This window comes from Antechinus flavipes, chromosome 1 (assembly GCF_016432865.1).
Source record: "Antechinus flavipes isolate AdamAnt ecotype Samford, QLD, Australia chromosome 1, AdamAnt_v2, whole genome shotgun sequence".
Taxonomy (NCBI): domain Eukaryota; kingdom Metazoa; phylum Chordata; class Mammalia; order Dasyuromorphia; family Dasyuridae; genus Antechinus; species Antechinus flavipes.
Window position 1 is genome coordinate 650,180,579 of NC_067398.1, and position 16,985 is coordinate 650,197,563.

At 53.8% G+C, this 16,985-nt stretch overlaps 1 protein-coding gene across 1 annotated transcript; it reads left to right on the forward strand.

The window, feature by feature from the left end:
* The first annotated feature begins 1,025 nt into the window (after nucleotides 1–1,025).
* Nucleotides 1,026–14,618, forward strand: EPPK1 (epiplakin 1). The gene is given in 2 exon segments (XM_051971374.1): nucleotides 1,026–8,154; nucleotides 8,156–14,618. Coding segments are annotated over 2 exon segments (12,870 nt in total). The 5' UTR covers nucleotides 1,026–1,464; the 3' UTR covers nucleotides 14,336–14,618.
* Nucleotides 14,619–16,985: the final 2,367 nt, after the last annotated feature.

Consider the following 16,985-nt stretch of genomic DNA (forward strand, 5'->3'; position numbering starts at 1 on the left):
TTCCTAACTCCAGGCCCAGCTCTATCTATCTTGCTAACTAGTTTAGACCCCATTTTTCAATCAAATTCCAACTCAATCTTAACATCCTCCTTTACCCTGGCTGCTCACGTCTCATCTTCCAGTCCCCATTTTCCCCTCAAATCTTGGACTCCAGCCAGGTGACCATAGTGGTTCCCTAGTGGAACCAAAGGACAAAGGTAGCAGGGGGTCATTCTGTGGATCTTTGCCATCTCCTGCTCCTGCCCTCTCCTTAGCTCCAGCCTCATTTCCTTGCCCTGTTTGCTGAATTCTTGGAGCACATCTAGAAGAAGGCAATCAGGATGAGAACAGAAATCAGACCATCAACATGCACTTATTAAGCACCTACGTGCCAGGCACTGTGCTAAGTACTGAAGATACTCAGAGAAAGGCAGAAAACAGCTCTCGTACGAATGAGGGAGACAATATATACATAAATTAGTATGTACAAGAGACATTCAGAGTAGAGAGAAGGTAGCCTTGGAAAAACATCAGCAGCTGAGCACTTGGAAGCAAACAGGGATGTTTATCATAGAGGAGAAGCCGCAGGGGTGCATGAGGATTGACTTTAAGGACTATTGTGTGTAAAAGGGATTGTCCTTGTTCTACCAGATCCAGAGGTCAAAACTAGGAGCAATGGGAAGAAATTACAAGAAGGTGTATTTTAGCTCCATGTAAAGAAAAACTCAGTGAAATGAGCAGAACCAGGAGATCATTATACACTTTGACACGATACTGTATGAGGATGTATTCTGATGGAAGTGGATCTCTTTGACAAAGACTCAGTTTCAATTGATAAATGATGAATAGAAGCAGCTACACCCAAAGAAGGAACACTGGGAAACGAATGTGAACTATTTGCATTTTTGTTTTTCTTCCCGGGTTATTTTTACCTTCTGAATCCAATTCTCCCTGTGCAACAAGAGAACTGTTCTAGGATATACTGCAACATATCTAACATATCTAGGACTGCTTGCCATCTAGGGGAAGGGGTGAAGGGAGGGAGGGGAAAAATCAGAACAGAAGTAAGTGCAAGGGATAATGTTGTAAAAAAATTACCCTGACATGGATTTTGTCAATATAAAGTTATTATTAAATAAAATAAAATAAAATATTTTTAAAAATAATAAATAAATAAAAAAAGAAAAAAGAAAAACTTTCCCAATAATTAGGGCTGTTTCAGAGATGTTGAAGAAGGGATTTCTGTTCAGGGAGGGCTTGGATTAGGGTTCCTCTAGTGCCTTCCAATTCAGAGACTGTGAGATTTGATGATTCTCCTAGGAACCTCTATTGGTCCTTTCCCTTTCCTCCAATGACTGAAGAGGTGTGGGTAGAACTTCTCTGGAAGACTGTATGGTGGTCTCAAACACTTCAAATCATTAGGGCTTTTCTTTGCTTTCCCGCCTTCCTAGGAAGTGAACACTGCTTGAGAGAAGCCCACAGGACATGGACATGGATGTCTCGAAGGTGACTTTAAATGGAGACTCGGTCATTTCGGTCAATGGCACTGGGACAGGTCAAGCCCCCAAGGGCCTGAAGACCATGCCCAAAGCTGTCCCTCCTGAATCCAGCGAGGAGTTTCCTGTGACTTATGATGGAAAGACCTGTCCCCAGGAGAGAGGCCCCATTGCTGGGGTGTACTTGGAGGCCTCGGCGCAGCCCCTGGGCTTCTATGAAGCCATCCAGCGAGGGCTACTCCCAGCCAAGGTAGGACTGGCTCTTCTTGAAGCCCAGGCAGCCACGGGGGGCCTCATCGACCCCATTCAGGGCCAGCTTCTCCCTGTGACTGAGGCTGTGAAACAGGGGCTGGTAGGCCTGGAGCTGAAAGAGAAGCTGCTCACAGCTGAGCGAGCCCTCACCGGCTACCCTGATCCCTACGGGCCAGGGAAGCTGCCCCTCTTCCAGGCTCTCCACAAGGAAGTTGTGGCCAGGGATTCAGGCCTGAGCTGGCTGGAAGCCCAGCTGGCCACGGGCGGCATAATAGATCCTGCACAGGGGGGTCGTGTCTCACTGGAACTTGCCTACCAGAAGGGCCTCCTGGATGAGGAGACAGGCCACAGCCTCTCTGACCCCGCAGCTGATGGTCCCCGGGCCTTCTCTGACCCCAACACAAAGGAGCCACTCACCTACCAAGAGCTTAGGAGCAGGTGTGTGCTGAGCCCTGCCACGGGGCTGGCCCTGCTCCCACTGAAGATCACCTTCCCATCCCTGGGAGGGATGGTGAGCAGCGAACAGCTTCTGGAGGCTGGCATCCTGCCTAGGAAGGTGTTTGAAGAGCTGAGGGAGGGGAAGCTGCTTGTGCCTGAAGTGAGGGCTCGGGAAGAAGTGCAGTGTTATTTGGAGGGGACAGGCAGTATAGTCGGGGTCATCGTCCCACCCACAGGCCAGAGGAGGAGCATCTACCAGGCCCTGATGGAGCACCTCCTCCCCCCGGGCACTGCCCTCGCCCTCCTCCAGGCTCAGGCTGCTACCTATTCCCTCATGGACCCTGCCAGTGAAAAGAAGCTGGGGCTGGATGAGGCCGTCAGGGCTGGACTCGTGGGGCCTGAGTTCCGGGAGAAGCTCTTGGTAGCCGAGCGGGCGGTGACTGGGTACCCAGATCCCTTCAGCAGGGGTCTCATCCCCCTCTTTCAAGCCATGAAAAAGGGGCTAGTACCGAAGGAACTGGCACTGCGACTTCTGGAGGCCCAGCTGGCCACGGGGGGGATCATCGATCCGGTTAGGAAGCTCCGGCTGCCGCTGGAGACCGCCTTCCAATGGGACTGCCTCGATAAGGAGACATTCGCCAGTCTCTCCCACCCTACTGGCTTCTTTGACCCCAACACCCAGGAGAACCTCACCTATGAGCAGCTGCTGGTCCGCTGTGTCACTGATCCAGAGACCGGCTCCCTCCTCCTGCCTCTCTGTGGGGGAGATGACAAAGGGCATCCAGAGGGACGCTGGTTCATTGACCGTTCCACCCAGGAGGCCCTGAGGAAGGCCACGGCAGTTGCCACAGCAGGGAAGTTCAAAGGACAAAGAGTGTCTCTCTGGAAGCTTCTCTTCTTGGACGTCATCCCAGCAGAGCAGAGGGCTGCCCTGGCCGGGCAGTACCAGGAGGGAGCGCTCTCCACAGAGATGCTGGCGTCCCAGCTCGGCGCCATCATCGACCAGGCCGCTGCCGCCTCCCGGGTCACCTTTGAAGGCCTGAGGGATCACGTGACGCCGAGGGAGCTCCTCAGGTCGGAGATCATCAACCAGGACCTGTATGAGAAGCTGGAGCAAGGCCAGACGACAGCCCAGGACGTGGGGGGCCTCGACTCTGTGAGGAAGTACCTGCAAGGGACAGGGTGCATCAGCGGCCTGCTCCTGCCCGACTCCCAGGAGAAGGTCAGCATCTACGAGGCCCGCAGGAAGGGCTACCTGAGACCGGGCACGTCCCTCATTCTTCTGGAGGCTCAGGCAGCCACCGGCTTTATCATCGACCCCAAGGAGAACAAGAGGCACTCTGTGGAGGAGGCCCTCAGGGCCGGCGTCATCGGACCCGATGTTTACGAAAAGCTGCTGTCCGCCGAGAGAGCGGTGACGGGCTACACGGACCCATGCACGGGGGACAGGCTCTCCCTGTTCCAGGCCATGAACAAAGAGCTCATTGTCAGGGAGCACGGCGTGCGCCTGCTGGAGGCCCAGATCGCCACGGGCGGCATCATCGACCCCGTGCACAGCCACCGCGTGCCCGTGGAGGTCGCCTACAAGCGCGGCTACTTTGACCGGACCATGAACCTGATCTTATCCGACCCCTCGGACGACACCAAGGGCTTCTTCGACCCCAACACGCACGAGAACCTGACCTACCTGCAGCTGCTGGAGAAGTGTGTGACCGAGCCAGCCACCGGCCTCTGCCTCTTGCCACTCAACAGCCGGAAGCCCCAGCTGGTGACCGAAGCCACCCGCCAGGCTTTCCAGAAATCCCTCCTGCTGGTGAAATACGGCCGGTTCAAGGGTCAAAGGGTCTCCGTGTGGGACCTGATCAACTCCGAGTACTTCCGGGAGGGCCAGAGGCGGGAGATTCTGACCCACTACAAGCTGCGGAAGATAACCCTGGAGCAGATTGTGCGGAGACTGGAGGAGGAGATGAAAAAGTGGGCAGGGGTCACCCTGCCGGCTCTCCGGGGTCGGGTCACCGCCTACCAGCTCCTGGAGTCCCGCATCATTGACCGTGACCTCCTCGAGCAGGTACTGGATGGGAGGGTCAGCCCTGAGGAGCTCCTGAAAGTGGAGTCCGTCCGCAGGTACCTCCATGGCTCAGGGACCATCGGCGGGGTGCTCCTCCAGCCTTCCAACCAGAGGCTTAGTCTTTATGAAGCCATGAAGCAGAAACTGTTGGTTCCTGGAGTGGCCCTTCCCCTCCTCGAAGCCCAGGCTGCCACTGGCTCCATCATCGACCCCGTGAGCAATGAAAAGCTCTCTGTGGATGACGCTGTGCGAAAGGGGTTGGTGGGGCCGGAGCTCCACGAGAAGCTCCATCATGCTGAGGAGGCCGTGACGGGCTTCACGGACCCCTTTACAGGCAAGAAGGTTTCCCTTTTCCAGGCCATGAAGAAAGGCCTGGTCCCTTCTCAGCAGGCCGTGCAGCTCCTGGAGGCGCAGGTAGCCACCGGGGGCATCATTGACCCCAACAGCCACCACCATGTCCCCATGGCAGTGGCCGCCCAGCGGGGCTACATTGATGAAGAGATGGAGAAGACCCTCTCTGGAGCCTGCCCTGCCACCCTCCAGACCTTCTCTACAGTGGACGGGAGTGAGAGCCTCAGCTACGCCCAGCTTCTGGAGCATTGCCAGCAGGACGAGGCTTCCGGCTGTCACCTGCTGCCCCTGCCCCAAACAGCCGCCCCCGTTTCCACGGATGAGCAAATCCAACAGGTCTTCCAGGACACACTAGTGGCTGAGAGGAGTGTGTCCCTCTGGGACCTGCTGTGCTCTGGGCACTTCACAGATGATCAGAGGGAAGCCTTCTTGGAAAACTTCCGTCTGGGGAGGATGACGGTCCAAGAAATCATGGCTGCTGCTCTGAAGCAAGTGAGAGAAGCAGAACTACAAGCTCAGACCCACATCATGCTACCGGGCTTACGGGGGGAAGTCCCTGCTGTCTGGCTGCTGGACACAGGAATCATTGACCTGGACACCCTGGAGAAGCTGGTTCAGGGAACACAGTCACCAAGCGAGGTTGCCCAGAGACCAGAGGTGAAGCAGTACTTACAGGGGACAGGATGCATCGCCGGGGTCCAGGTGGAGGGATCCAAGGTGAAGATGAGCATCTACCAGGCCATGAAAAGCAACTTGCTTCCCCGCGGCCTTGGGCTGAGGCTGCTGGAGGCCCAGCTGGCTGCAGGCTTACTTGTTGACCCGGAGAACAACCGGAAACTGTCTGTGGAAGATGCAGTCAAGGCTGGCGTGATTGGAGGAGAGCTGAGTGAGCAGCTCATCCAAGCAGAGCGAGCAGCGACTGGCTACACTGATCCCTACACCGGCGGCACCATCTCTGTCTGGCAGGCCATGGGCAAAGGACTTATTGACCAGAATGAGGGCTTCCTCCTTCTGCAAGTACAGCTGGCTACAGGGGGGGTTGTAGACCCTATCCACCACCTGCATCTTCCCCTGCCAGCTGCCTGCAGGCTCGGCTTCTTAGATGAGGAGACAGATCAGGCCCTGGCCAAGACCACTGAAGATAAGAGATTTTTCTTCGACCCTAACACCCGTGACAAGGTGACATATCAGGAGTTAAAGGACAGGTGCATCTTAGACTCCGACACAGGCTTATGGCTGCTCCCTCTCTCCCAGAGTGTGGCGCTGGATGTTGACGACCACACCATCATGGCTCTGAAAGCCATGACGGTCCCCGTCAAGGTCGGGAGGTTCAAAGGCCAGACCGTGTCACTGTGGGACCTGCTCCACTCGGAGTATGTTAGTGCTGACAAGCAGAAGGAGCTGGTAGACCTGGGTCGCTCAGGAAGGGCCGCGGCCCTTCGCCAGGTGGTCACAGATGTCACCGCCCTCATTGAGGAGACGGAGCAGAAGGCCAGGCAGATCACATTCCCTGGCCTCAGGAAGCAGGTGTCAGCCAATGACCTGTTCAGATCCCAGCTGATTGACAAGAAAACACTGGACGATCTGAACCAGGGCAAAAAAACGGTGCACGAAGTGACCGAGATGGAGGGTGTGAAGAAGTTCCTGGAGGGGACCAACTTCATAGCTGGAGTGCTCATCCAGGGCACAAAGGAGAGGCTGAGCATCTATGACGCCATGCGAAGGCACATCCTGAGGCCGGGCACGGCCCTGGTGCTGCTGGAGGCCCAGGCTGCCACTGGATTCATCATCAACCCTCTGCAGAACCAGAGGCTGTCCGTGAATGAAGCTGTGGCTGCAGGGTTGTTAGGGGGGGAGCTACAGGAAGACCTCCAGAATTCAGAGAAGGCAGTAACTGGCTATCAGGACCCAGACACAGGTGAGAGGATATCCCTCTACAAGGCCATGAAGAAAGCTCTAGTAGAAAAAGAGGAGGCAATGAGGATGCTGGAGGCACAAGTAGCCACAGGAGGAGTAATTGACCCAAACTATGGTCATCGCCTTCCCATAGATGTGGCCTGCAAGCGGGGCTGCTTAGACCCCGAAACATACAACTTACTATCAAATACCAAGCATGGAAGCAGAAGATTTCAGGATCCAAATACACATGAGAAAGTGAACTATGCAGAACTCCATTCCAGGTGCATGAAAGATCCAAAAACAGGTTTGGCACTGCTGCCCATAGTCAAACATGAAAAGACTTACAGATATATGGACGAAGTCATTGAAAAGGCACTCAAAGCAGAAATGGTGACAGTGGAAAAGGGGAAGTATAGAGGGCAAAAGATGTCAGTGTGGGACCTACTTTGCTCTGAATATGTCACGGAAGAAAAGAAACAGGAATTAGTGAACAGGTATAGGGAAGACACATCAAAAGCATTAGAAAGTATTGTGAATATAATTTGGGAATTAATTGAGGAAAAAGAAAACAAAAGAAAGGAGGTATGGTTCCAAGGTTTGAGAAGACAAGTAACAGCGGGTGAACTTTACAAGGCCGATATAATTAATAAAGATACATTACAAGAATTGGAGAAGGGACAAAAACAAGTAAAAGAAATTGCAGAAAGAGTGAAAAAGTACCTTGAAGGCACCAGCTGCATCGCGGGCGTCCTGGTGCCGTCCAAGGAGGACCCGGCCAAGCAGGAGAAGATGAGCATCTACCAGGCCATGTGGAAGGGCATCCTGCGGCCGGGCACGGCCCTGGTGCTGCTGGAGGCCCAGGCTGCCACTGGATTCATCATCGACCCCGTGCAAAACAAGAAGCTGTCTGTAGATCAGGCCTTGCCAGCTGGACTAATTGGCAGAGAAGTGTATGAGAAACTCCTGAGTGCAGAAAAGGCAGTGACTGGCTACACGGAACCCTACACCAACAAGCAAATTTCTCTCTTTGAAGCCATGAACAAGGGACTGATTTTAAAGTCCCACGCCATCCGACTTTTAGAGGCCCAGATCGCCACGGGCGGCATCATCGACCCTGTGCACAGCCACCGCGTGCCCGTGGAGGTCGCCTACCAGCGCGGCTACTTTGACGAGGAGATGAACCAGATTCTCTCCGACCCCTCGGACGATACCAAGGGCTTCTTCGACCCCAACACTCACGAAAACCTCACTTACCTGCAACTATTGGAGAGATGCATTCAGGAATCAGAAACTGGACTGTATATGCTGCAAATAGTACAGAAAGGAGAAAGCTACATATACATAGATGAGACCACAAAACAGCTGCTGCGATCCAGGACCACCAAGGTGCCCATCGGGAAATTTGCCAATCAGATTGTTTCTGTCTGGGACTTGCTTTCCTCACAGTATTTCACACAGCAGAAAAAGAGAGATCTGGTCAGACAATTCAGATCAAACACTCTGCACCTGGACCAACTCTTAGAAATTATTATAACGACCATTGAGGAAACGGAAAAACAGAACCAAGCAATCAAGGTGAAAGGACTCCGTGGGGATGTGACAGCTGCTGAGCTGTTCAACTCTGAGATCATTGATGAGAAAGTCCTTGCCGGACTTCCAAAGGGAAAAAGGGGCAGCAGAAAAACTTAGCCAACTAGAATCAGTGAAAAGGTACATGGAAGGGACTGGTTGCATTGCTGGGGTGCTGATACCATCAACAAAGGAGAAACTGAGTGTCTATGAGGCTATGAACAGAGAAGTGATGCCCAAGCTAATTGGAATGCAGCTTCTACAGGCACAGGCTGCCACTGGCTTCATCATCAACCCTCTGCAGAACCAGAGGCTGTCCGTGAATGAAGCTGTGGCTGCAGGGTTGTTAGGGGGGGAGCTACAGGAAGACCTCCAGAATTCAGAGAAGGCAGTAACTGGCTATCAGGACCCAGACACAGGTGAGAGGATATCCCTCTACAAGGCCATGAAGAAAGCTCTAGTAGAAAAAGAGGAGGCAATGAGGATGCTGGAGGCACAAGTAGCCACAGGAGGAGTAATTGACCCAAACTATGGTCATCGCCTTCCCATAGATGTGGCCTGCAAGCGGGGCTGCTTAGACCCCGAAACATACAACTTACTATCAAATACCAAGCATGGAAGCAGAAGATTTCAGGATCCAAATACACATGAGAAAGTGAACTATGCAGAACTCCATTCCAGGTGCATGAAAGATCCAAAAACAGGTTTGGCACTGCTGCCCATAGTCAAACATGAAAAGACTTACAGATATATGGACGAAGTCATTGAAAAGGCACTCAAAGCAGAAATGGTGACAGTGGAAAAGGGGAAGTATAGAGGGCAAAAGATGTCAGTGTGGGACCTACTTTGCTCTGAATATGTCACGGAAGAAAAGAAACAGGAATTAGTGAACAGGTATAGGGAAGACACATCAAAAGCATTAGAAAGTATTGTGAATATAATTTGGGAATTAATTGAGGAAAAAGAAAACAAAAGAAAGGAGGTATGGTTCCAAGGTTTGAGAAGACAAGTAACAGCGGGTGAACTTTACAAGGCCGATATAATTAATAAAGATACATTACAAGAATTGGAGAAGGGACAAAAACAAGTAAAAGAAATTGCAGAAAGAGTGAAAAAGTACCTTGAAGGCACCAGCTGCATCGCAGGTGTCCTGGTGCCGTCCAAGGAGGACCCGGCCAAGCAGGAGAAGATGAGCATCTACCAGGCCATGTGGAAGGGCATCCTGCGGCCGGGCACGGCCCTGGTGCTGCTGGAGGCTCAGGCCGCCACGGGCTTCGTCATCGACCCGCTGCGCAACCAGAAACTGTCGGTGGACGAGGCCGTGGCCGCAGGCGTGGTGGGCGGTGAGATCCAGGAGAAGCTGCTGTCCGCCGAGAGGGCCGTCACCGGCTACACCGACCCGTACTCGGGAGAGCAGATCTCCCTCTTCCAGGCCATGAAGAGGGACCTCATCGTCAAGGACCACGGCGTGAGGCTGCTGGAGGCCCAGATCGCCACGGGCGGCGTCATCGACCCGGTGCACAGCCACCGCGTGCCGGTGGAGGTGGCCTACCAGCGCGGCTACTTTGACGAGGAGATGAACCAGATCCTCTCCGACCCCTCGGACGACACCAAGGGCTTCTTCGACCCCAACACGCACGAGAACCTGACCTACATGCAGCTGCTGCGCAGGTGCGTGCGCGACCCGGACACCGGCCTCTTCATGTTGCAGCTGGCCGACAAGAGCTCCGCAGTGTCCCAGCTGAGCGAGCAGATGCGGCGCGCCCTGCAGGACGCCTGGGTCACGGTGCACGGGGGCCTCTTCCGGGGCCAGACCGTGTCCGTGTGGGAACTCCTGTTCTGCAGGGACGTGGCCGAGAGCAAGAGGCAGGCGCTGCTGAGGAAGTACCGGGCGGGCGCCCTGACCATCGAGGAGCTCACCAGCACCCTCACCAGCCTGGTGACGGAGGCAGGCGACCGTCGCGACGCCCCCACGGCCAGCTCAGGGGAGCTCAGCTCCCGCCGAGACGGACTGCACCCGCGCAGCAAGCTGCAGGCCGCCACCATGGAGGTGGAGGTCGGCCACTTGAAGGGGCGGAAAGTGCCGGTCTGGGACGTCCTGGTGTCCACGTACGTGACGCAGGTCACCCGGGAGGACCTCCTGGCCCAGTACGACTCGGGGGCCCTGCCCCTGCCAGCGCTGACGCGCAGGCTCACCACCATCATCGAAGAGGCCGAAGGCGGGTCTCAGGAGGCAGAAGCGCGAGAAGAGGCGGAGAACGCCCGCCGCCGCCGCGAGGAAGCCCTCGGGGCGCTGAGGAACACCACCATGGAGGTGAAAGTCGGGCAGTTCCAGGGGCAGAAGGTGTCGGTGTGGGAAGTGCTCTTCTCCACGTACCTGACCGACGCCAGGAGGGAGGAGCTCCTGGCCCAGCACGCGTCCGGCGCCCTGACCCTGCCGGCCCTCATCGCCACCCTCACCAGCATCATCGAGGAGACGGAGGAGAAGCTGAGCAAGGTGTCTTTCCGCGGCCTGAGGAGGCAGGTGTCGGCCTCGGAGCTGCGCACCTCCAACATCCTGGGGCTGGACACCCTGCGCGAGCTGGCCCAGGGCACCAAGAGCCTGCAAGAGATCACGGAGATGGACTCAGTCAAGAGGTACCTGGAGGGCACCAGCTGCATCGCGGGCGTCCTGGTGCCGTCCAAGGAGGACCCGGCCAAGCAGGAGAAGATGAGCATCTACCAGGCCATGTGGAAGGGCATCCTGCGGCCGGGCACGGCCCTGGTGCTGCTGGAGGCTCAGGCCGCCACGGGCTTCGTCATCGACCCGCTGCGCAACCAGAAACTGTCGGTGGACGAGGCCGTGGCCGCAGGCGTGGTGGGCGGTGAGATCCAGGAGAAGCTGCTGTCCGCCGAGAGGGCCGTCACCGGCTACACCGACCCGTACTCGGGAGAGCAGATCTCCCTCTTCCAGGCCATGAAGAGGGACCTCATCGTCAAGGACCACGGCGTGAGGCTGCTGGAGGCCCAGATCGCCACGGGCGGCGTCATCGACCCGGTGCACAGCCACCGCGTGCCGGTGGAGGTGGCCTACCAGCGCGGCTACTTTGACGAGGAGATGAACCAGATCCTCTCCGACCCCTCGGACGACACCAAGGGCTTCTTCGACCCCAACACGCACGAGAACCTGACCTACATGCAGCTGCTGCGCAGGTGCGTGCGCGACCCGGACACCGGCCTCTTCATGTTGCAGCTGGCCGACAAGAGCTCCGCAGTGTCCCAGCTGAGCGAGCAGATGCGGCGCGCCCTGCAGGACGCCTGGGTCACGGTGCACGGGGGCCTCTTCCGGGGCCAGACCGTGTCCGTGTGGGAACTCCTGTTCTGCAGGGACGTGGCCGAGAGCAAGAGGCAGGCGCTGCTGAGGAAGTACCGGGCGGGCGCCCTGACCATCGAGGAGCTCACCAGCACCCTCACCAGCCTGGTGACGGAGGCAGGCGACCGTCGCGACGCCCCCACGGCCAGCTCAGGGGAGCTCAGCTCCCGCCGAGACGGACTGCACCCGCGCAGCAAGCTGCAGGCCGCCACCATGGAGGTGGAGGTCGGCCACTTGAAGGGGCGGAAAGTGCCGGTCTGGGACGTCCTGGTGTCCACGTACGTGACGCAGGTCACCCGGGAGGACCTCCTGGCCCAGTACGACTCGGGGGCCCTGCCCCTGCCAGCGCTGACGCGCAGGCTCACCACCATCATCGAAGAGGCCGAAGGCGGGTCTCAGGAGGCAGAAGCGCGAGAAGAGGCGGAGAACGCCCGCCGCCGCCGCGAGGAAGCCCTCGGGGCGCTGAGGAACACCACCATGGAGGTGAAAGTCGGGCAGTTCCTGGGGCAGAAGGTGTCGGTGTGGGAAGTGCTCTTCTCCACGTACCTGACCGACGCCAGGAGGGAGGAGCTCCTGGCCCAGCACGCGTCCGGCGCCCTGACCCTGCCGGCCCTCATCGCCACCCTCACCAGCATCATCGAGGAGACGGAGGAGAAGCTGAGCAAGGTGTCTTTCCGCGGCCTGAGGAGGCAGGTGTCGGCCTCGGAGCTGCGCACCTCCAACATCCTGGGGCTGGACACCCTGCGCGAGCTGGCCCAGGGCACCAAGAGCCTGCAAGAGATCACGGAGATGGACTCAGTCAAGAGGTACCTGGAGGGCACCAGCTGCATCGCGGGCGTCCTGGTGCCGTCCAAGGAGGACCCGGCCAAGCAGGAGAAGATGAGCATCTACCAGGCCATGTGGAAGGGCATCCTGCGGCCGGGCACGGCCCTGGTGCTGCTGGAGGCTCAGGCCGCCACGGGCTTCGTCATCGACCCGCTGCGCAACCAGAAACTGTCGGTGGACGAGGCCGTGGCCGCAGGCGTGGTGGGCGGTGAGATCCAGGAGAAGCTGCTGTCCGCCGAGAGGGCCGTCACCGGCTACACCGACCCGTACTCGGGAGAGCAGATCTCCCTCTTCCAGGCCATGAAGAGGGACCTCATCGTCAAGGACCACGGCGTGAGGCTGCTGGAGGCCCAGATCGCCACGGGCGGCGTCATCGACCCGGTGCACAGCCACCGCGTGCCGGTGGAGGTGGCCTACCAGCGCGGCTACTTTGACGAGGAGATGAACCAGATCCTCTCCGACCCCTCGGACGACACCAAGGGCTTCTTCGACCCCAACACGCACGAGAACCTGACCTACATGCAGCTGCTGCGCAGGTGCGTGCGCGACCCGGACACCGGCCTCTTCATGTTGCAGCTGGCCGACAAGAGCTCCGCAGTGTCCCAGCTGAGCGAGCAGATGCGGCGCGCCCTGCAGGACGCCTGGGTCACGGTGCACGGGGGCCTCTTCCGGGGCCAGACCGTGTCCGTGTGGGAACTCCTGTTCTGCAGGGACGTGGCCGAGAGCAAGAGGCAGGCGCTGCTGAGGAAGTACCGGGCGGGCGCCCTGACCATCGAGGAGCTCACCAGCACCCTCACCAGCCTGGTGACGGAGGCAGGCGACCGTCGCGACGCCCCCACGGCCAGCTCAGGGGAGCTCAGCTCCCGCCGAGACGGACTGCACCCGCGCAGCAAGCTGCAGGCCGCCACCATGGAGGTGGAGGTCGGCCACTTGAAGGGGCGGAAAGTGCCGGTCTGGGACGTCCTGGTGTCCACGTACGTGACGCAGGTCACCCGGGAGGACCTCCTGGCCCAGTACGACTCGGGGGCCCTGCCCCTGCCAGCGCTGACGCGCAGGCTCACCACCATCATCGAAGAGGCCGAAGGCGGGTCTCAGGAGGCAGAAGCGCGAGAAGAGGCGGAGAACGCCCGCCGCCGCCGCGAGGAAGCCCTCGGGGCGCTGAGGAACACCACCATGGAGGTGAAAGTCGGGCAGTTCCAGGGGCAGAAGGTGTCGGTGTGGGAAGTGCTCTTCTCCACGTACCTGACCGACGCCAGGAGGGAGGAGCTCCTGGCCCAGCACGCGTCCGGCGCCCTGACCCTGCCGGCCCTCATCGCCACCCTCACCAGCATCATCGAGGAGACGGAGGAGAAGCTGAGCAAGGTGTCTTTCCGCGGCCTGAGGAGGCAGGTGTCGGCCTCGGAGCTGCGCACCTCCAACATCCTGGGGCTGGACACCCTGCGCGAGCTGGCCCAGGGCACCAAGAGCCTGCAAGAGATCACGGAGATGGACTCAGTCAAGAGGTACCTGGAGGGCACCAGCTGCATCGCGGGCGTCCTGGTGCCGTCCAAGGAGGACCCGGCCAAGCAGGAGAAGATGAGCATCTACCAGGCCATGTGGAAGGGCATCCTGCGGCCGGGCACGGCCCTGGTGCTGCTGGAGGCTCAGGCCGCCACGGGCTTCGTCATCGACCCGCTGCGCAACCAGAAACTGTCGGTGGACGAGGCCGTGGCCGCAGGCGTGGTGGGCGGTGAGATCCAGGAGAAGCTGCTGTCCGCCGAGAGGGCCGTCACCGGCTACACCGACCCGTACTCGGGAGAGCAGATCTCCCTCTTCCAGGCCATGAAGAGGGACCTCATCGTCAAGGACCACGGCGTGAGGCTGCTGGAGGCCCAGATCGCCACGGGCGGCGTCATCGACCCGGTGCACAGCCACCGCGTGCCGGTGGAGGTGGCCTACCAGCGCGGCTACTTTGACGAGGAGATGAACCAGATCCTCTCCGACCCCTCGGACGACACCAAGGGCTTCTTCGACCCCAACACGCACGAGAACTTGACCTACATGCAGCTCCTTCAGAGATGTAGTTTGGATCCTGACAGTGGCCTCTTATTTCTTTCACTTAAATAATGTTTAATTTCTCTTCTTTCATTGATTTCATCTTCGTCAATACAATTTTCAATATTTTTGCATTTTTCGTTTGTTTTTTTTTTCACTGCTTTATTTTTTAGATGTCTATTTTTCTTTGAATTATTTTATTGCAATTTCTTTTGTTATGGTTCATTTTAAACTACTGTCATCTTTGTTTTGTATTTGTCCTCATTTGCACTCTCTTATTTTTGTACAGTACTTCTAAATTATATTTTTTTCATGCAACTGTGCTCTGCACTAATTAAATCTCATGTATTCATAACTTTTTATGAAGTTTTCTTTTATATTTTTCTTTCAGGTTTTACTATTGTAGACATTCTGGTAGTGCCAATTATTTATTGCTTTCCCTTTCAAATATTTTGAATTTTAAGGGAACACCTGCAAGTTTTCTTGGGATACAGTACTAAAGGATTACTCCTTTTCCTATTACCTGGAGTTGGGGTGACATAAATGTCACATTTTGTTTATTCTTCTGTCTGTCAAGAAATTCCAGTTCCCTCCCTGTGATATGAGAAGAAAAGTAATAGATAGAATTCATGATCCCAATTTAGAGGTTCCATTGTTGCATTCCTTTTATTTTTTATTTTATTTTATTTTATTTTTTTTGCTGGTATAATTTGAAATTTCCCTAACCATTGTGATGTTTTTCAATATTTTTATCTCCCCGATGATGTCTCCTTCCTTTGAAACTATTTAGTAATCCCTGAGTGTGCTTTAATTACACAATTTATTGAGCTTTGGTCCTGTCTAGTCTTAAGGAATACAATTATGAATCTTAGGAGTTTCAAATGAATTGATTTATTTGTCCAAGAATAATGGGCTCTTATAACCCCTCATGGAAAATTATAGTGACTTTGAATATCATTGTATGTCCATTGCTGTGGAGTCAGGATTAGAACCCTATAATTTTATCCAAGGGCCTGTAATGAAAATGTTCAAAAATGATAATTGCAATAATGTACATTTCTATGGTCATCATATTTTCCTTCGACTAGAATCCTGTACTCAGATGTCTCATTGTGGTGTGAATGTGAGTGATTATAGCCAACTGTAACTTCAGGGGATTTGTAGCAAATATCCTTTAATCTGGGGACTTTTATGGTTTATCACCACTTAAATCAGATAGATAAAGGACTATCCTCTTTCAAAAGTTATATTACTAAAAGTACTGAAATTTAATTCAGAGAAATATTTGACTTGCTGTTGATCTTAGAAAAATGAAAGAATAGAAACTAATAATTTGATTCCTGGAATCTTCCATATATAGGGTTCTTCCAGACCACTATGTCCTCAGGCCAGCTATTGATCCCATCAACTAGAAAGCAAGCCAATGAAAAATTATATCTAGATCATCAGGTTTTTTGACTCTTCCTTACATACTGAAAAAAGAAGAAAAAGAAGAAAGTAAAAAAAAAAAGAAACTCAGTTATTCCCTTGGACTATAAGATTTTTACCAATTTTCTGTGCTTCAAGAATCTATGTGGTATTTATGGAAGTTTGAAATCAGTGTTAAAAATTTTAGTTTCACTGATTCTTTGTTTTCCTAATCCTGGTGCCTAGATTAGTGAAAATGATACCTTATCTGCCCACCTGGCCAGAAAAACTGGAAGAACTCTTCAACTAGATGTCTCATTTAATAATTCAGTTTTTGTTAATATTAATGACAGGCAGAGACTGGCCTTAGGATTTCAAAGATAGTACAATAAAACATTTCAACTTTTTTGATAAAACTAGAGTATATAGAAATTTATGTATAGACAGACAGATATTAGCTAGATAGATGTTTCCTGACTAAAATACAATCAATAGAGTGTACACATGTGCATATACACATATATGTACATATTTACATACACAGAGATACATGATTAAATAAGAAAATTCATTTGTATAAAACTCAGCTATTAATCTACTTCCTTTTATTCATTTTTTTATTATTATTTCATTATTTATTTAATTTGCTAATAAGACATGTTTCTAAGAATGAGGACTTTGAAAATAATTTCTTTAGAAAATTAGATTAATTTCATTTAATAGAAAAAACAAAGGAAAGATAAGATATACTTATCAAAGAACTAAGTAAGTATAGAAAATTCTTGGGTTCTTATGGGAGGCATGTTTCCCAAAGTAAGGTGATTTTTTTTTTCTTTTTCATTACTTAATGTCTGGGGAATGGGAGTGTGTTATGGGCCAGAACTTAAAACAAGGTGATAACTCAATGGAATTGATAGAAACGATGCTTGTGTTTGTACCTTTGAGAGTTCACACATTAATTCACAAGTTTGGGAGACTCCCAAGTCAGAATTCAGTATGAGATTCACAAGAATGAGATTCACACCTCCCATAATCCCACTCTCGGAGGAGGAGTCAACCTTTGAGTTTACACCTCTAAAAAAGCATAAAACAGAGCTGAGTCAGTGGAGTCAGTCAGTTTGGAAGATTGACAGAGTGAAAGATCAGTTGGGAGATTGAGAAGCCAAGCTGAAGAGTTCCCATAGTTTCCATCTGTTCATTTATCTTTCTTAAATCAGTCAACATCCTCCAGGAGTGAGGATGAAAAACAATATGATGAAAAACAATATGAAAAACATATATATATATGTATGTATATATATAATATACGTATATG